General features: G+C 53.4%; 3 protein-coding genes across 9 annotated transcripts in view; 2 read left to right on the forward strand and 1 right to left on the reverse strand.

The window, feature by feature from the left end:
* The window catches only part of DDX42 (DEAD-box helicase 42), a 22,473-nt gene extending 12,104 nt beyond the window's left edge, over window positions 1–10,369 (forward strand). For 4 of the 7 annotated variants that reach the window (XM_014261044.2, XM_014261045.2, XM_088068129.1 and 1 more), the window contains 3 exons: window positions 405–515; window positions 992–1,093; window positions 1,602–4,054. In XM_014261044.2, the coding sequence (XP_014116519.2) occupies window positions 405–515; window positions 992–1,093; window positions 1,602–2,582 (1,194 nt within the window). In that variant the 3' untranslated portion in view covers window positions 2,583–4,054. Of the gene's footprint in view, window positions 1–404; window positions 516–991; window positions 1,094–1,601; window positions 4,055–5,045; window positions 5,124–10,033 lie in introns of those variants that run through there. The other 3 variants (XR_001332122.2, XR_001332123.2, XR_001332124.2) reach the window with 3 other exon arrangements.
* LOC102102716 (parathyroid hormone/parathyroid hormone-related peptide receptor-like) lies at window positions 5,982–11,678 on the reverse strand. Its single transcript, XM_005532475.2, has 13 exons — window positions 11,498–11,678; window positions 10,363–10,468; window positions 9,854–9,964; window positions 9,612–9,736; window positions 9,342–9,436; window positions 8,815–8,992; window positions 8,302–8,455; window positions 8,087–8,147; window positions 7,469–7,535; window positions 7,091–7,189; window positions 6,688–6,825; window positions 6,554–6,595; window positions 5,982–6,304 (listed from the first exon to the last, which is right to left on the reverse strand). Exons 1-13 carry the CDS (start codon window positions 11,570–11,572, stop codon window positions 5,990–5,992), a joined length of 1,566 nt encoding a protein of 521 aa, XP_005532532.1. The 5' UTR covers window positions 11,573–11,678; the 3' UTR covers window positions 5,982–5,989.
* LOC102113085 (myosin light chain, embryonic) lies at window positions 11,609–18,164 on the forward strand. Its single transcript, XM_005532443.3, has 7 exons — window positions 11,609–11,704; window positions 14,274–14,392; window positions 15,221–15,248; window positions 15,796–15,945; window positions 16,491–16,664; window positions 17,082–17,159; window positions 17,918–18,164. Exons 2-7 carry the CDS (start codon window positions 14,306–14,308, stop codon window positions 17,944–17,946), a joined length of 546 nt encoding a protein of 181 aa, XP_005532500.1. The 5' UTR covers window positions 11,609–11,704; window positions 14,274–14,305; the 3' UTR covers window positions 17,947–18,164.
* The last annotated feature ends 563 nt before the right edge of the window (window positions 18,165–18,727 follow it).

Here is an 18,727-nt window from a genome sequence, read left to right on the forward strand (position 1 = left end):
CTGACATTCTCTGGCCACTCCCAGAAAACAGAGTTTTGCTGGCTGACCCTCATTTCTCCTTAGCCAAGCATTGGGCTAAATCAGTGAAACCCAAGTACGAGCAAGAGCAGAGCTCTCAAGTGATGGCATTGGAAAGTGTGTTTATTCCTGGGTTTATTAGAATGCAAATGCCCAAAACCTTAACTTGAATGAGAGTTGAAGGTGTAAAATTACTTTTCATAGAAAGCATTTGTAACCCAAAGCATCATGACACCACTGCCTACAGCAGCTGTGTGGTTGAATGGAAAGCAGTATTTATGTTTGTCTTTTGAAATGCTTAGTATCCCTTTTTTCTCAGCCTCATTACATGTGTTTATGAAGCTTTTTATTCCCTGTGCTGAGAAACATTTGTCCTTCTGTTACAGAATCCGTGGTTCCGGAAATCCCGATTTAAAGGAGGGAAGGGCAAGAAGCTGAATATTGGTGGTGGTGGCTTGGGATACCGTGAACGCCCCGGGCTGGGTTCAGAAAATACTGTAAGTAGAGATGCTGAAGAGGTTGTTCACAGATTCTTGGAACTTTTTCACTTAGTATTGATTACTCTTTAATTTAAAAAATTTTGGTACTGGATTACAGCATCTGCTTTAAAAGTTCTCATAGCTCAGCATCTTTCAGGGTTAGGATTGTTTATCTCAGGTGAAAGTCTCCTGTGCTGTTCTTCTGTTGTCAAGAGCTGCTTTATTTTAGAGCTAAAGTGATCCAGAAGGTTTGGAGATTCCTCATAAAATACACTGTCTCTGTAAAATAAACGCCAATAAATTACTTCAAAAGCCATTTCCAGGCTGATTCCTGGCAGAAATAAAAATGGAGCAAACTGCTCCACTGCTCAGGGCTCTCCTGAAATCTGGATGTATTTCCTGAGTACAGGGACAGGACAGATGTGGGCAGTGGTTGAACTGAGTGTGTCTGTGTGGGATAAACCTCCGCAGTTGCCCTTTGTATTTTTGCGCAGGACCGTGGAAACAACAACAGTGTGATGAGCAACTACGAGGCCTACAAGCCATCCACAGGGGCCATGGGGGACAGGCTGACAGCAATGAAAGCAGCTTTCCAGGTTGGTTCCATGCCTGGACTCCTTTTGTCCCCTGAAAATGCAGCAGCCCTGTTATTTCAGGGAAGTTGAGCGTGGTGGTTGTGGCCGTGTCGCTTGGAGCACACTCAGCATTGCAGTCCCAAGTGGTGGAATTAGGTGCAGGCTGGACTGAACACATTTTGCTGCCTCTTTGCTCTTTTTCCTTTTGGATTCTGCACCTGGGCTTGATTCTGTTGAGGTTGCATAGCAGCAGTAGTATAGCTGCAATCAAAAGGGGAAACAGAAGCTCTTTCTCTTCAGTGTAAAAATGAACCCCACAACGTAAAGATTCCCCTGTCGGTGTTGTCTGGTAGGAGGTGCCTGTTCCTGTGTGTCGATAAGCACAGCAGGAAGGTAATCACTGCAAGACTGACTTTTTCTAGGAACTCTCCCCAAAATCCGAGGCGGGCTTGTGAAGGCAGGATGATTCTGTGTTCTGTGGGGCAGCACAGATCCAAACCTGCTCTCTTTTGTCTCTCCTTTCCTGCAGTCCCAGTACAAGAGTCACTTTGTTGCTGCAAGTTTAAATAACCAAAAGACTGGGAGCTCTGCTGCTGGTGCCAGCGGCTGGACCAGCGCCGGGAGCCTGAACTCGGTCCCGACGAGTTCAGCGCAGCAAAGTGCCGCCAGTCCCGAGAGCCCCGCGGCAGCGGCAGCAAAGGGAGTCCCGGGTTTCCCCAGCACGGGCAGCCTGAGCGGCAGCCCCACCTTCCCCAGCGCGGGAGCGCCGGCCTTCAACAGCGCAAACGCCGGCAGCAGCGGTCGCGAGGGCAGCGGTGGCATCGTCAGAGAACGGTACAACGACACCCGGAACAGCCGGCACAGCGAGGCCCCGCGGCGCGGGGACGGCGCTGGCCGGGGGGAGGGCGCTGGTCGCTACAACGATGCCCAGCGTTACGGTGATGCCCAGCGTTACGGCGATGCCCAGCGTTATGGCGATGCCCAGCGTTATGGCGATGCCCAGCGCTACAATGATGCCCAGCGCCACAGTGATACCCAGCGCTACAATGATGCCCAGCGCTACAATGATACCCAGCGTTACGGTGATGCCCAGCGTTACGGTGATGCCCAGCGCTACAACGATGCCCAGCGCTACAATGATGCCCAGCGTTATGGTGAACCCCAGCGTTATGGTGAACCCCAGCGTTACGGTGATGCCCAGCGCCACAACGATCCCCAGCGTTACGGTGATGCCCAGCGTTACGGTGATGCCCAGCGCGACAGCGGCGGCAGCAGCCGGCACAGTGACCCCTCCCGGCACGGTGACGTCCAGCGCCACGGCGAGGGCCGGCACTTCAGTGACCTGCCGGGCGGCAACCGCAACAACGGTGACAGCAGGACCAGCGAGGGTAGGAACAGCGAGAGCAGGAACGGAGAGAACAGGAGAGAGGCCAACAGCCGAGACAACAAGACAGATGGTTTTGCTGTCCCAGAGCCCCCAAAACGGAAGAAGAGCCGGTGGGACAGTTAAAAGCTGGGGGTTCACAGCCTGGAATCTCTGCAGATAGTGTTGTCTTTTTCCAGGGATTTTAGTAACTGGTTGAGCAGCTGGGGCCAGAGAAGGAAAGCATGAGAACCCCCATGCAAGTTCATCTGTGGACAGATGCACCCAAACGAAATGTACACAACACTTAGTGAAAGAAATCATTTTGATAAAGCTCCCTGGGTTCTGCTTTGAAACATTCAGTGCTTGAGTGACTCTGCTGGATTTAAACAGATCTTCTTGACAAAAAAGCTGTTCCACATCCTTGGAACGTTAAGAAACTGTTGTCCATAGAAATATAAATTAGTCTTTTCTTAACCAGCGTTCACATTTACAAACCAGTCCAGTCCACCTAGAGATGCTCAGGACCTGTTAGACATTAATCTTGCAGCAGTTTGGTCAGTATGGTGAGTTCTTCCCCCACCTCCTTTTAACATAACTGTCCCCAAATAATTTGGCCTCCAGGTTACCCCTTACCTCTTTCCCCATCAACTAAGAATGTATTAATTTGCTTTGGTGAGGGTGGGGCAGAGCAAATTGGTTTTTGGTGGTTTGGCCTTTTATTTTGTTTTTTGTGGGTTGTTTTTTTGGTTTTTTTGCTTTTTGTTTGTTTTTGCTTTTTGTTTTTATGTGTGTGTGTGTGTGTGTGTAGCTGTTCAAGGGATTCTTCTCCATCCCACCAAACCACAAATTCAGTTGTAGTGTAGGTTGGACTCCCTGGCTTGTTTGTGGTCAGTACTTCAATTCCAATCCCGTTGCCCGTATTTTATTTCTTATGAAGAACCTCCTGTTTTCTAATATCCCACATTCTGGTGGAAGCCTGCATAGCAAACCTGTGTCTCTGCTGTGCCTATGCACCCTCTGTTCTGAGAGGGTTGAGTGCTTTCAAATTAAAAACAAAAAAGGGAAAACAATGTAGATACACAGCAATCAGAGGCTGGAGCCCCCCAGGAAGTGTGGCTAAAAGAAGATTCAGAAATTCAGGGATCTGTTGCTCAGAAGCCTTTAGGGAGAACCCAGAAAACAATTAATGAAAAGAAACAGCTCAAATCTGGCCCTGTTTTGGACACATGTAGTAAATCTGTAAAATCTTGCTTGCTCATTTTTAACTCGTTGTGTGTATTCCCATTTTTTAACTTTTATTTTTTTTTGCCACAAGGTAGGGAAGAACTTTTCAGTTGGGACATGTCAGCACCCACCGCTGGCTCGTTTCCACTGGAAGATGTACCAGAAGCTGTCAGGGTTTTGTGACATTGTGATGTTTTCTTTATCAGCTGTGCATTTACTTTCTGCTTGCTCTAGTAAATGTTTTATTACTGGTACAAAAATATACAGCATGTGCTTTTTGTTCTCCACATCCTGGCTGCCCTGATGTGTGAATGGAGAACTGATGGTCTGGAGATCTGTCTCTCTCTCACCAGAAGCTGTGGATTGTAGTTGATAAAATACTTCTTGTGGTTCTTCTTAGCATCTTTCACCCCAAAATGTTTCACAAACCCTGCTTTAGCTTCAAGGCCTCCTGGGAATAGATCTTCCTCTGCTTTATAAGAGGAAAGGATATAGCCCAGGACATGTGACTCATCCCAGCTTTTTGTGGGGTCATGGGCAACAGAACTTGGCAACAGTCCCAAGATCTGACTGACACCTGAACTGGCTACAGTTCAGATACCAAGTGATTACAGGTCCCCCTCAGAAACCAGCTCTGATCTGCTAGAGTGTTTTTAAAATGGTTTCCAGAATTCCCTCCCCACAGTCTGGGCAGGACTTGTTGCCCTGGTTCGAGCTCTGCACATTTGGTGTGAAGACAAGGGGGTTTCAGGGCAGGGCTTTACAAGTGTCGTATTCCCTTTCTCACCCTGAAGGTTCATCACTGCAATTAAAGACTGGAGTTTCAGAACAAAATGTAAAAATAGCCCCATAGCCTGAGCTGCCATCTGCTCCCTCCCTTCCTGGGTCCCAGCTTTGTGCCACTGGGAACCAGCCCCGTGTGAGGCATCTGCTGGGGGTTCTCCCCTTCTTGTTAACACTTCCCTCTGCTCCTTGTGGGATTATTGAAATTCCTCACCCCTCTCCCATCTACCAGGAGCCTCTTGGGAAGAGAGTGATTAAATATTGATCAGTGACAGGGGGCCACAAATGTCAGCTTGCAGGCCTGTGCGAGGTCCGTGGCAGGGCTGGTTCCATCCCCTCGGAACAAGGGAGCAGTGTGAGCAGCATTCCAGCTGCTCTGAGAGGGCATCTGGCCCTGGAGTGGCAGCTGTGCTGCTGTCTTCCAAAGAGACAAGTTTCTTCCAAGAGATGATTTCAAAAATGTGAATCCTGGAGCTCTTCCCTTCCTGGCTCCTGGCTGTCTGTCCCTCCAGCTCCCTATGGCTTGCTTTGCACCGTAGTTTTTCACTGGAAGATACAGGAATGCACACAATTATTTACCTGGTCCTTTCATGTCTTTAGCATGAAATTGCTGCCTTGAGGGTTGTGTAGGAAGAAGATGCTCCATGCTACCACCAAGATGCTGTTTAATTTATCTGCCATCTCCACAGCAGCTCGGGAATGCCTTTTCCCTCAGGTGAGGAGCAGCCGGGCGGTGCAGGAGCAGGGCAGGGGCTGCTGGGGCTCCTGTCTGTGGCAGGGGGCAGAGGGAGAGCAGACCTGGCTGGGAGTGGGGACAGGGTTCCAGCCTTTCCTGCACTGCTGCTCTTCAGCCACCAGCTGCTGGGTCCATGGTGGAATACAAGGATAGAAACAAGCCAGACAAACTCTCTTTATTCACTTCTTAGCCTGCAATGAGATGACAGGGCCACAGCTGTTGCATGCAGGGGCCTTTGTGTTAATGGATGAAATGTTTGGGATCCAGGTATTTCCTGCACCCTTCCTGGCCGTAAAGTTTGTCCTGCCTCCTTCATCCCACCCTGTCCCAATGCCTCCCGCTCCAGTTTGTGGTTGAGTGTTGGTGTTCACTCCATCCACGATCTACAGAGCAGCTCCACGGGCACTCTGTGCTCCTCAGGCTGGACAAAGCCGGAGCTGGTGCTGGGTAGGGGAGCCCGAGGCAGGATCGGGCTCATGGGATGGGCTTTAACTGTGGAGAAGTCACCTCCTACTTGGGCGGATAGGAGAGAGCATGGAGGTGTTTCCTGGTGAAGACTCGAGGCTTTGCCAGCAGAGATCACATCAGTCGCTTGCACGTGGAGGAGAATGAGGTTTTATGGCTTGTTTTTGGGCCAGGGGGGAGGAGGAGCGAGAGCAGCGGTCCGGCTCTGACGGAAAGGGAGCCGGGTTGTTCCGGCTGCTGTCCCAGCCCTGGCTCTCCATTAAAATGTAAGCAGAGCCCGAAGCGTGAGATCAGCATCGTTCCAGCACATCTGCGTGCCCAGGTGGGAAATCCACCCTCCGCTTCACAGCATCGTCTCCAGCTCCTTGTTGGGCTTGGGGTGACACTGAGCCAGGCCTGTCAGATCCACCGTGTTTTCCCCCCGGGGTTTCTGGCTCGGTTCCTGGCCGGGGCAGGGCAGGAGCTGGTCCGAGGTGCCGGAGCTGGGGATGTACCCGGGCAGGCGCGGCCGGGCCGGGAGCAGCAGCCCCCGGGTGCCCCCCGCTCCCCGCCCCGCCAGGCTCGTGCTGCAGCTCTGGGAGCTCCCGGGGCGCGCCCGCTGCCCCAAGTCCAGCGCCTGGAGCCTCCGGAAATGAGCTTTCTTGATCTCAGCCTGCACCTGACAGAGCAGAGGGGGCTGCTGTGCCAGAGACAGCAAACCAGCCTTGCCTCGCCTTGCCCTTTTCCCTTCCCTTTTCCCCTACCTCCCTTTCCCTTTTTCCTTTCCCTTTTTTCCCTCCAAATCTTTTTGAGAGCAATGGATCCAAGCTTTTTGCTTTGATTATCACAGCCTGGGGCTGCAAGTTTGCCTTCCCTGACTCGAAAGGGGCTGGAACAGGGAGCTTAGCTCCTCACTTTTCCCACTTACCTCCCCATTGCAAAAGCAGTAGATAAAAGCCACAAAGAAACCCTGCCAAGAGACCAAAAGAGGTGGAGTTTGAGGTCACTGAGCCTCCCTGAAGGAAATCCCTCAATGCTGGGAGCAGTCCTATGTCAACACACCTGGGAGGAGTTAAAGAGCATCTCATAATGCATCTGGATCTGCCACAGGAGCCCGGAGACCTCGGTGTAGGGCATGGCCATGAACACCACGTAGTGGACTCCGAAAAGCGGCATCAGCACCAGCGTGGACTTGAGCAGCTTCCTGGAAGGAGAGAGCTCAGAGCCATCACCCAGGAGCTGCTGGGCAGCCCCCGGCCCCTGCAGTGTCCAGGCTGGAGGCGGGAGCAGGAAGAGCTCGGAACTCCAGAGCCAGGCTTCAATCTGGCAGAGCTGCCAGGAGAGCTGGTTGTCACTGTCCTGTCAGTCTTCCTCACTCCTCCAGCCCTTCCCACACCTCTGCTCCTCCTCCACAGCCTCTGAGAGCCATCCTGCCTGAGCAGGCAGGACATGAGGCTGCCAGCACTTGCCTGTACTGCTGCCGGAGATCCAGCTTGCCCATGGTGGTCTCCCAGAGCTTGGAGGCCAATACCCGGACGATGTTGAGGAAGAGGAAGAAGTTCACCTGCCAACAGACACCCACGGTGGTGATGGTGCCCACTGTGACCTGGGGTCTGCCCGAGGAGCCCTTGGGGACACAGACAGGCAGTTCTGGGTGAGGTGCAGGCAGGGACATGGCGGTTGATGCTGTGGTCAGAGCAGGAGGGACCAGAGCCCCTCTGGGTGCTCCCTGGGTGTCAGAGTGGCTGGGACAAAACTCCAGTGACCACAAGCAAACAGCTCTGGTCTCTATCAACCCTCTTCCCCCAAAAGGAATTGGCAAGTTCATCCACAGGATTCTTACCACGACAGCAGCCAGGATGGGGACCTGATAAATCCACTTCATGTTCCCTGCACTGAGGTCCCAGCACCTGAGAAGATCAGTAAAGAAACTCCTTGGAGAAACCTGGCACTATTGGGAAAGATGGTTCCCTGTACCCACAACCACCCCAGCACCCCCATCTCCCACTCTTCACCCCCTTGGTGGGCTTTGTGTAAATCTTGAGCTGTAGCTACAAGCATTTGTAACTGTCATGGTGGGGCGAAGCATAAGTTCAAAGGAGCATTAATGTTCCTGAGGGCTCCTTGGCTACCTCATCCCAAACTCCTGCTGTTTGTATGGTGGCTTTCTCCTTTTAAAATGCCTCACTCCAGAATGTGTCCTCTAGAATCCATCTCTGTGCTGTTTATTGATCAATTTATGCTGCAGACTTGCATCCACCATCCTCCCAAATGTGGAACAAAAGCACTATTGCTCTGCATTACTGACAATTCTATGAACAAGCCTTGAATGTGTGTTCCCTCCTGTTGTTCTTCTTGGAAAATTTTCATTTCCACAAAGCTCTGGTGCCCACAGATACTTTGCTGGCATTTGCAGCCCCTCTTCCCCTCCCACAGGCGCTGTGAAGGTGGGTGTACGTACTGTGTATCCGCCAGTGAGGCCCTGACGCTGGCCCAGACAGACACAAACACAGCAGGAAGACCTGAAGGGCAGGGACAGAGTGAGGAGCAGGGCTGAAGCATCACCTTTGCACATCAAACCAGATCCTGGATCCCACTGCCCTGACCTGGGCACTCGGTGCCACTCAGCCATGGCCAATGCCACAGCTCCCAGCTGGGGCTGGGGTCTGTGCTCACCCCAGCCAATGATGATGAGGACCCACAAGTAGTTCTTGTTGGAGAGGAAGGCCATGAATATCAGGCTGTGCAGGTAGAGACCTTCTACCAGGATCCAGTAGTGGTTGGTGGCCAGAAAATAGAGGAAGAGAGTCACCACCACCTTGCAGCCAACCTGTGGGTACAGGGAGCGGCCCGTGTCAGGCTGGTCCCCAAAAGCAAAACCTGGTGGCTTTTGCTTTCTGGTCACCAAAACCCAGCTGTGCCCCATGCTCTTCTTGTAGAGACCTGCATCTTCCCTGGAATATTTCAGCATCTTCCTTCCCATAGGACAGGTATTCCCTGTACACAGGCCAAGGTATTCTGTGGCTCTGGTCTCTAGTGTGGCACCAGGACAGGGAGGAGCTAGGCAGAGCCAAAGGTGGACCTTCATGCCCTCCCCCTGGGTAGCACAGCCCTGGCCTGGGAGGACCCCAAGTACATCCCATTGCAACAGGGCTCCTAAATCCCCCTTTCCCCCCATCCATCACTCGCCAGGTGGCCCTGTTGTCCTGGCAAAGGACCCCTGAAATCGTCCTCCCGCATCCTGTTGGTGTCGCTGGGCGCTGTGCCTGAGTAGAGCACCATGTCCTTCACGAAGATGCTGAGGGCCCGGCAGATGAAGGAGGTGAAGAGGTGGACGTGGATGTAGTTCCGTGTGCAGTGCAGGCGCCTGCGGAGAAGGGATTTGACACGAACCAAGCCCCGGCTGCCCAACCAGCTCCTCACACTTGGGCTCAGGGAATGGAGGGGTCTCAGTGGGATCTGGGGTGTCTGGGCACAGAAGCCAGATCTGAGAGCAAATGGGGTGTCCACACTGTCCAAGATCAGGGTGGAGCAGATCAGGAACTGGGCACACCAGGGGTGTTTGGGGCTTTGGGAAATCAGCTGATGTTTGTGTTGGGTCTGTGGTTGTTCCCATTCCTTTGTGGGCTGCGTGTGTGAGTCCTCTGGGCTCGTGTGCATGGGCAATGGGATGAGGAGGCTTCTCCCACACAGGAGGGGCTTTGGCCTCTCCTTACTTGAAGTAGGAGAGGATGCAGACAGCGACAATGAGCGAGGCCAGGGAGATGGAATAGCCCACGGTGTACATGAGGTGCAGGCGGTCAAACACCTCCTGGAAGAGAAGGACTGAGCTCCACCACCCTGCCAGAGCACAGGGGGAGCAGGGCTGGTTTGAGGAGCAGAGAGAGAAGAGTCCCCTGCCCCCAGCGCTTCTCCTAGCCTTTTCTTCATCCTCGCCTGGCCCCCATCCACACCCCTTTCCCAGCACCTTCGGCAAACAGGGTCACCTTCTGGCGGCTCCGGCTCTCGGAGGAGAAGAGCAGGGCACACTCGGTGTAGTTGGCCCAGGTCTTGTTGATGCTGAGAGCCATGGCCCAGGTGCCATAGGCACTGCAGTACCTGTAGGCGTGACCTGGGAACAGCAACGAGCACCGTGGCAGCAGAAGGAGCCGCAGGAAGCCCAGACCTGTCCCTGCTCCATGGATTGTCACCAGGGTGAGGTCGCTTTCTGCCTAGGTGCAAGACTTGCCTTTGTGGTTGAAGTCGTAGATGTAGTCGGGGCAAGGCACTGACACCTCCTGGCTGGGGGAGCCCCTTGGCCAGCAGATGATCCCGTCCCACTCCGGAGGGCAGCTGGGGTCTGGCCAAAGAGCAAAGACACATCTCATATCTCCAGCATAACCCTCAGCATAATCTCTGTCTTCCCCAGGTGTGTGCTGGACTGGGGGAGGAAAACACTGCCACAGATCCCCTGGGCTGCAGAGAGGGAGAAGCTGCAGGGGACCAGGGAAGGGGACACATCCCACCTCTTCCAGGCTGGGCAAGACCCCTCCACAGCTCTCATTCGTGGTGTACCTGGAGCTGTCTGGAAAATGCTGGAGCCAGTGCTGGCTGCACCCAGGGCACAGATGGTGCCATAAGCTCTGCAAGCCCACAGGAGCCGGGTGTCCTCAGCCCCATCCTGCCCCAACAGAGAGGACAGCATTCCCCATGGTGTAACCAGGGCTGGCTGACCCAAGCACAGGGGAGGGACAGTACCTTTGATCTTCTCCAGCTGGGCCTTTATGTCCCTCTGACACTTTTCCTTGGCCTCCACCAGGAGATAGATCTGCTCTTCTTTCGTGAGAACATCATCGGGATCGACCTGCCCAGACAAAACACAGGTGACAACCCCTTGGCTCAAGTCATAGTGTGGCTGTGCTCTCTCAACCCTTTCCACGAGAGTCAGGTTTGGGTGGCCTTGGGTAGATTCAACAACATAGGGAAGAAAAAAGCTCTTCCTGCCTTCCTGCTCATTTTTCCCTTTCCCAAGGCTGATGCTGACCCCAAGCCCCTTCCCACCCTCTCCATGGTCATTTCTGCTCATGGTTTTGTGCAGAAATCAGTGGCCTGTTAGGCTACTGCCCCAGCTCCCTGTCACCCATCACCAGAAGTGCTGGGTGTCCCTGTTGCCCATGCTGAGCTCTCCAGGCCAAGTCTGGCAACCCCTGGGTAAAGTGCCTGGCTGGGGCTCAGCAAAGCAGCCACTGCCCAGTGCCCAGAGCAGACAGTGCAACCCATGGCACCTCCAGCTTCCCCATCACACCACTAAATGGTGTTTTGGGGTAAGATGCTGGAAGGAATTTAGAGCCAGGATGAGGACACAGCTTTGGAAGAGAAAAGGAGCTGGGATGCAGAGGGGTCACTCTCTCCAGACTGCCTCCAGTGAGCACAGCCAAATCTGGCCCCAGAGAGGAGATCCAGAACTCCTGTCCACGCTCCTCCCCAAACCAGCATCTGGGTGGGTGAATGGGGGGCTGGTCAGGGATGTGGGGCAGGAGTGGGATCCTGAGGGTGCATCAGCAGGATGAGGGCCTGGCTGTGGGAATCTCCCTGGCTGTGCCCTCGCCGCATCCCTCCAACCCTTCTGCACTGCCTGCTCTGCTCCCCCAGCACCTCTGAGGCACTGAATCCCGCCCTGGATGTGTCCACAAAATGGAAAAGCCATCACACTGCAGTGCCTCCGTGACTGTTGGAAAGCTTTTAGCAGGAGTGGAGATGCTCTCTCCTCCTGCCCAGCAGCTCCACAGAGCGGGATGTGAGTCGGGAGCACAGGCAGCCCTGCCCGGGCCACTGGCACAACATTTAAAGCCATGAGAGGGACCGGAGCAGCCCCGGGGCCACGCAGACTTACCAGAGCCCACGCTGAGCTCAGGAGGCAGCAGCAGAGAGTCACCATGATACCTGCCACAGGGCCAGATGCCTCCATGGTGCCACCGTGTCACTCGGATGGGGTCTTCAGGGACCAGAACCGCTGCCAGTGCTGGAGAGGGCTGCTGTGTTCAGCAGGACAGATCATCTTCTGGGAGCACCTTCCTGGCTTGCTGTTCACCCCGTTGAGGTGAGGTGGCAGTGGGCACAGCCCGTCTCTGGGAGATCAGGGCTGGGTGACTCCCCTGTCCCTGTGGGATCCCTATCGGGATCTCCTCACAGGCTCTCGGGGCAGGGGGGTTTCTCCCCCCACCATGCTTGATCCTATTCTCTTTGTGTCTTGCCTGCTTTAAGCAGCTCCGGGAGCGTGAGCAAACAATTCCCGTTCAGATGGGGATGGCAGAGGTTTATTGGCTTAGCCCAAGGTGCTAAAATCCTCTTCATTCAAGGCAGATTCCTCTTCTCTTTTCAGAAACTTCTCTCAGTGCCTGGTGGCTCATTTTTCAGCTGTGACAGCATTCCCCCACTGCCCCCATGCTCCTAAGTCCCTTCTAGCCCCAGACTGGTCCCAAGGAGCCAGAGGAAGGTGGGGAAAATCCTAGTGAGGTGGAGGCAGGGAGGCAGAGAGTGCAAGCACGTGAGCAGCACCTTGAGCTGATGCTCCTGCGATGGGGTGTCTTTCAGGCAGATGCCAGTTTAACTCTTCCTTCTCTGGGGGCTGGGATCCATCCTGCTCTCCCAGGAACCCGCAGTGACCTCAGGGCACGTCTGCATTCAGTCTCCTCGGGAGAGGGGCTGGAGGCTCCATCCTGGGGCAGGGGGTGGAGGGAGCAGCCACACAGGTGGGGTCCCACATCACCACTGGACATCAGGTCAGAACTGGTCCCACTGCAGCTGTCACCATCCCTTGTCACCTGCATCCCCCTGGCATGGCCCCAGGGCTGTCCCCTGCCTTTCAGGGTCATGCTGATAGCGAGCTTGCTCCCACCACCCAGCCAGTTCCAACACCTTGTGACCCCCAGCAGCCCGAACATCCCCCTGGGAAATGGGGCACCAAGAGGGGAGCCCTCTTTCCTCAGGCAGGTTGTCGTTAGTGGGATGAGGCTGGAATTCAACAGCCCAGTGCCAAATCCCTGGAACAGCAGCTCCCAGCCTGGGCCCCTCCCTTGGCCCGTATAATCCATGTCCAGACACAGCCCTTGTTGCCTCTCTAAGTGCCCCATTCCTGCACAGAGCAGCAGAGCCCCCGGAGCCTTCCTTAGGGATTTCCCAGCAAAGCAGCTCATTCTGGCCCCAGCCATGAGCCCCTGAAACTGCGTGACAAGGGTCAGAGTCCTGCTGGGCTCCTGCAGTGAGGGAAGGCCAAGGGAGCACCACAAATCTCAAGGACAGGCCTCAGGAGGGGCTGCTGATCCTGCTGATGGAATCAGACAGCAAAACGAGCCCCACAGTGGCCATCAGCTGAAAATCAGGGAGGGACTGGGGACACTCTGCAGCTGCCTCCACTGCCTGGCCCGTGGTGTGGGTGTGACACCAGCTCTGCCAGCGGCTCCTGGGGATGCTGCACAGGCACAGAGCACAACCAAGGGATAAACAGTCAAACTGCACCACGAATGTTTTCTGAAGGCTCTGCTGGGTCTGATTTCTGACCCAGAAGCTGCTGGGGAGTGAAGATGGGGTTAAGGTGAGGTTATTTTGGAGTCAGATGGATGCTGAGGGGGAGGCAGCTCAGGGGCAATTTGATTCTCTTGATTTCCCAGGTGAAACCTGACCCAGGCTCTGAGTTCACACTTAGCAAAACATGTTGAGTTTTTTTGCTAAATGACTTGTTATACTCTAGAGAGCTTTGGAAAGCAATGATTGCAAATGACACCCATCCAGCCCCCTCAGCTCCCCAGTCCCCGCTAGCAATGAGATGATGGCACACAGAGAATTCCCAGCAGTTTGTGACTGCTCCCTCCTTCTGAATGACTCCCATAACCCCTCCTTTGCCCTGGTGCCCCACACATCTTGTTTAAGTTGATGGTTTAGAATGTCTCAGAAAAACCCTCAAGCCCCATTTTCTGGGATGCTTTGGAGGTGCTTTGGATGGATGGTGCAAAGCTGGGAAAGATTTGTGCTGATGAATTCAGTTGTGGCTTTGGCCATCATTTCCATTTCCTCATTAGCCACACTGAGGGAGGTGAGCACCTACATTCGTCTTTTCCAGGGCACAAGCTCACCCCTGGGGAGAGACAGGGAGCAAGCAGACCCTGAGCACAAGATGGGGGTGTTCAGGCAGTTCTGAGCTCCTCTGAAGCAGCACTTCATAAATCCTAGTCTTAAAAGGGCTCTGCAGCGCTGGCCCTCGCAGCCTGCCTGCAAGCAGGCGCATTTCACCGTGGGTATTGGGGCAGGTTTATCAGCCATGCTGTTGCTATTTTCTTGCCTGGCCCCTGTGGCCATTCATGTTTAGGTTTCAGTGATCGTTTAGCAAGCAGCCCCCATGCAGCCCACCCGGTGCAGGTGCTGGAGGGGGATATGTCCCCCCTTTTGCAGCTGGGGGGGGAGGCCGGTGGCTCCGTGGAGCCAGGAGCCGATGACAATGGGCAATTGTCAAATTGGGGCCCCTCTCGTTTGAGTTTTCTTCCTTTTATAGTAAGTAGCAGTTGCTCCAGCAGCTGGCCTGCCCCTCCAGGGTGAGCACTGGGCTCCGTATATAAGGGAAGGAGCAGGCTTTGCCTTTCATCCCTCCGTTTGCTTCCCTTGCTGGGCGGCAGGACTCATCCCGCACCTCCGCAAATCCAGCGCGATGCCGCTCAAGAAACCCGACCCGAAGAAGGAAGCAGCCAAAGCAGCTCCAGGCTCTGAGCCTGCCTTCGATCCCAAGAGCGTGAAGGTGAGTGAGGAATGAGGGAGGACGTCACCGTGTTTCTCCGTGCCTGTCATCTGCCAGGCACAGGCGATGCAAAGCGCTCTGCAAATGGCATTAGTCAGGCTGGAAGCCAGCCTCGGGAGGGGAAAATTATCCGATTGTGTGGATGCAGTAGGCTGGGACTGATGCTGTCCTCGCTGGGGAGATGTCTCGGTCTTCCCCACCCAGCCCTGCCCAGCACTCACTGGAAGGAACCAGGATGCCGCTCCCAGAGCTGCGGCTGCAGAGTCGAACCCCAGCTCCTGCTGAGACCCCGTGTCGGGGCCCCAGCAGCAATAAAAAGCTTCTCTGCCACCCACTGTCTCCATTCTGAAGTATTTTGTTGCCTGCATTGCCTCCTCCACATAAGAGCATCCTTTATCCAGTGGCTCCACAACAGGAACTCGCTTTTTCCATCATTCCTCAGGTTACTCACATTTTTAAGCCAGAGCTGTGGCAGGAGAGTTATTAAGAACAGGCTCAGCATGGAGGCTGTTTAATCACTTGAACTTGGGATCAGACACTAAAATAACATCCTTTCTACCCAAAATAGTCCTGACTGTGGTCTGAGTATCCATCTTGCCTGCCCACCCTGCTGCCAGCTGTGCTCTCCACAGGGACCTCAGCTCCACAGCGAGAGCAGAAGCACTGGGAGACACGGCACAGCCAGACATGGCACAGATCTGGGACACAGCATGGATACAGCCCCCTGCCCCAAGCCTGGGGAGGGAGAGGTCCAGAGGGGAGGGTTCCTTTGCTCCCCCCAGCAGTAGCCCACATCTCATACCTGGCTCTGCTTCCTTCTCTTTACAGATTGAATTCACGGCAGAGCAGATTGAAGGTAAGTGCTGAATTCAGCTTCTCTCAGAGATGGCCTTAGAAATGGGGAATCCTTTTACCAGGTAGTTTTTCACCATGGACACAAGAGCCGAGGCACCACACAAATCCCCTCTTGGGGCAAAGGCCAGCAGGATCCAGAGCCTGTCAGGGCAAAGGTATTTTTCATTCATAGTGCAAGATGCAGCTGGGGTCAAAGTCAGGGTTTCTGGTAGGAGGAACAGCCTCTGGCAACACAGGGACAGCCCCAGAGTGGAGAGAGTGGAAAAGGGGATAAATAGGGATGTCCTGCAGCAAAGCCAGCTGCTGAGGGTGCAGGGATCCAGCAGGTCACCCAGCCAGTTCTGCAGAGGTGACAAAACCTGCTCAAGCAGCCAAGTGACTCATGCAAGGAGTCCGGCAAACCTCAGCCCGCATTGCACAAGCTCACTCAAGGCTGCAATGCCTTCAGAGGGCACAACATGCACGTGGCCATCCCTTCCCTGCTTGCCAGGCACAACGTGCTTCCCTGGGGTGGGAACAGGACCACTCCGGGCTCTTCTTCCCTGCAGAGTTCAGAGAAGCCTTTGGGCTGTTTGACCGGACGCCTGCGGGGACGATGCAGATCAGCTACGGACAGTGCGGGGACGTGCTCCGAGCACTCGGCCACAACCCCACCAACGCAGAGGTCCTCAAGGTGCTGGGCAAGCCCAAACCAGAAGGTGACAGCAAGCTGGGGACAGGGTGGGACAAGAAATTCCTGTGCTCCCTGGCAGCAAGTAGAGGGTTACATTCCCTGGAGGAAGAACCCTGCAAGGTGAAGAAACTGGAAAGGAAATTATGCAGACAGGGCTTCATTCCCGTGTAATTCCTTCACTCCCCTTCCCCATACCATGGAGGATGACATGGATAGGCAGTCCTCACACTATGAATGGTGGAAAGTGATGCTTAGCAGACTTTATCCTGAACTGGTGCAAACTGGTATAACCAGACCAGTCCCAGTGCGACCACATTATTGTGGTGACAGACGACCCACCTGATGGTTTAGTTTTGGGCTGATGTCAGGGGTCTCTGTGCAGTTTGATACTTCGCTCATATTCCTCATATGGATCTTCCAATCTCAAGTCTAATATAATAGTTCTGTCTCCTCGTGGGGCTCTCCCCTGCGCTCCAATGAAATGAGACCAAGAGAGTTAATTAGGAGGTCCCCAGAGACTGAATTCAGGCCCATAAGGTTAATCTCTGACCCCATCTCCTCTCCTTCCAGAAATGAACACAAAGATGCTGGACTTTGAGACCTTCCTCCCCATCCTGCAGCACTTCACCCGCAACAAGGAGCATGGCACCTTTGAGGACTTTGTGGAAGGGCTGCGTGTGTTCGACAAGGAGGGCAACGGGATGGTCATGGGGGCCGAGCTGCGCCATGTGCTGGTCACACTGGGTATGGCTGGCCCTGGGCCTGGCCTCGGGGGGGAGCGAGGCATGGGACCCGGGCTCTTTCTGGGCAAGTGGCTCAGGTGGCTGGCTGGTCTCACATATTGCAGAGGCCCTTTTCACTCTGCTGCTCACAGGCTCTTTTAGGAGTCAGTAGTCCTGAATGTGTGGCCATTTCCATCTCATGCCACAGCTTCATGCACGACCCAGGCAAGACGGAGACTCCAGAACATCCTCAGTTATCAGACAACAGTTGCAGTGTGATCCCCTCCCCACCATCTCCCACCAGCATTCCTCAGTAGTGGCACACAGCTCTTCTTTAATCCCCTTCTCCTCCCTCTGGTGACTTTGGTTATCTGGAAGGACAGGAGGGTCCTGGCAGGCTGAAAACCCTTCCCCTCACCTCTCCATCCTCCTCTTCCAGGAGAGAAGATGACAGAAAGTGAGGTGGAGCAGCTCATGGCAGGGCAGGAAGATGCCAATGGCTGTATCAACTATGAAGGTAGGAGCAGGAGATTCCCACTGGGGCCATCTCAGACACAGCTGTCTTATCTTAGAGCGCAAAATGCATCCTCCACAAGGGCTCTGGTTGAACTTGATGATCTTAATGGTCTTTTCTAACCTTAATGATTCCATGATTCTGTGACATTCATGATCACTGGAAGGGAGGTCACTGGACCACCCTCCAAAACAAAGCCTTTCCAAAAAGCACTGAGACATGTCAGCTGGGGTGGGAGCAAGGTGGTTGTGCCAGTGATTTCCAGGAAAAGCAGCTGAAGACAGCATGTTTCCAAGGAGTTCAGGGCTGTTTTATCTACAGTTTTGGCACTGTTTTGTTGCAAGCTATTGAAAATAAACAAAGCCAGCATCTTTCCCAGCAGAGGCTAATTGGGAACATTTGGAGACCTGGATCACTCGCTGCTCCAAGAGGGTGAAAATCTGGAATACGAGGAATTAAAATGAAATTTAGGAACCCTTAAAATTGGAGAGCAGTGAGGAAAAGAGGGGACCCATTTCCCTTGGTCTCAGAAAAATGGAGGTAATGGTACCAGCTCATCTCCAAGGGTTGGCATCACTCTGACCAGGTTGGGGATGGCATGCAAAAAATGGGAACAGAAAGAGGAATATTAGTCCTGGCAGAGCATCCCCTTCATCCCAGGGGGGTCCAAGCTAGGGGTCCCCCCTGCTGCCTCACCACCTGCCCCTGCCTTCCCCAGCTCACAGCATGTCCTGACCCCTCACGCTCTCATTTCTCCTCAGCTTTTGTCAAGCACATCATGTCTGGCTGAAATGAGAAACTTCAGGTGAGTTCAGTGGCGTCTCCTGCTGCTCACTCCAAAATTGGAAATCCTGCAAGTAACAGCCACGGGCAGAGAAGCCAAAACCCAAACCTGCAGTGGATTAATGCCACAGGAATAATCCCAGCTCTGAAGGCGCAAAAGTTATGTTGATGATAAGGAATTTCATTTGTAACTCCTGCCAATTAAAATTTATCAGGACATCATCACCCCTATGATGGTCATTTGTAGTCTGGGTAATTGTGTGGAGTCTCTGTTCGGAAAGAAAAATTTTCCATGGATATTTATTAAACTTCTTCGTGTTCCTTGAGATCAGCCTGAGGAAAACAGAGAAACATTGTTAAGAGGATGAGGTTTCTTTGAAGGTGAATTATTCCTCTAAAATCTATTCAATTGAAAAAAAAAATCCAAACTGCTGCCTGGCCCCAGCTTCCCCTGTCAATTTCTTATGACTTCATTATCTATTTACCCTTTTAAATATTTCTCCTACCCCTCACTGCCCCTCAGCTATGTAAAAGGCAGGCAGCCAGGGAAAAAAAAAAGTAAAAATTACCTTCAGACATTGCTAAATACAGAAATCAAACATTTAAAAATCTCTCCCCTCCCAAAATCTCTTTAAACATCAGAAGGTTAAAATGCAGACAGGCAGAAGTCTGAACTTTGAATGTTCAGCATCCTTTTTATCTTCTTTTTAATCCATTTCTCTCCAGTTCCTGTTCATCAGCTCAGCAATATAGATGGTTGGGTGGCAAAAGCTACCAGGAGATTTAAT

This window comes from Pseudopodoces humilis, chromosome 29 (genome assembly GCF_049639895.1).
Source record: "Pseudopodoces humilis isolate 2021_Gansu_Grassland_sample_001 chromosome 29, ASM4963989v1, whole genome shotgun sequence".
Taxonomy (NCBI): Eukaryota; Metazoa; Chordata; class Aves; order Passeriformes; family Paridae; genus Pseudopodoces; species Pseudopodoces humilis.

Excerpts from the sequence above, each read along its gene's own strand:
- LOC102102716 (XM_005532475.2), bottom strand. The coding sequence starts at position 11,572 with ATGGAGGCATCTGGCCCTGTGGCAGGTATCATGGTGACTCTCTGCTGC. Across the intron at positions 9,965-10,362 it reads CCAGCTGGAGAAGATCAAAG|ACCCCAGCTGCCCTCCGGAG; the intron begins GTACTGTCCCTC and ends CTCTTTGGCCAG. Across the intron at positions 7,190-7,468 it reads CCATCCTGGCTGCTGTCGTG|GTGAACTTCTTCCTCTTCCT; the intron begins GTAAGAATCCTG and ends GTCTGTTGGCAG.
- LOC102113085 (XM_005532443.3), top strand. The coding sequence starts at position 14,306 with ATGCCGCTCAAGAAACCCGACCCGAAGAAGGAAGCAGCCAAAGCAGCT. Across the intron at positions 14,393-15,220 it reads TCGATCCCAAGAGCGTGAAG|ATTGAATTCACGGCAGAGCA; the intron begins GTGAGTGAGGAA and ends TTCTCTTTACAG. Across the intron at positions 15,249-15,795 it reads CACGGCAGAGCAGATTGAAG|AGTTCAGAGAAGCCTTTGGG; the intron begins GTAAGTGCTGAA and ends TCTTCCCTGCAG.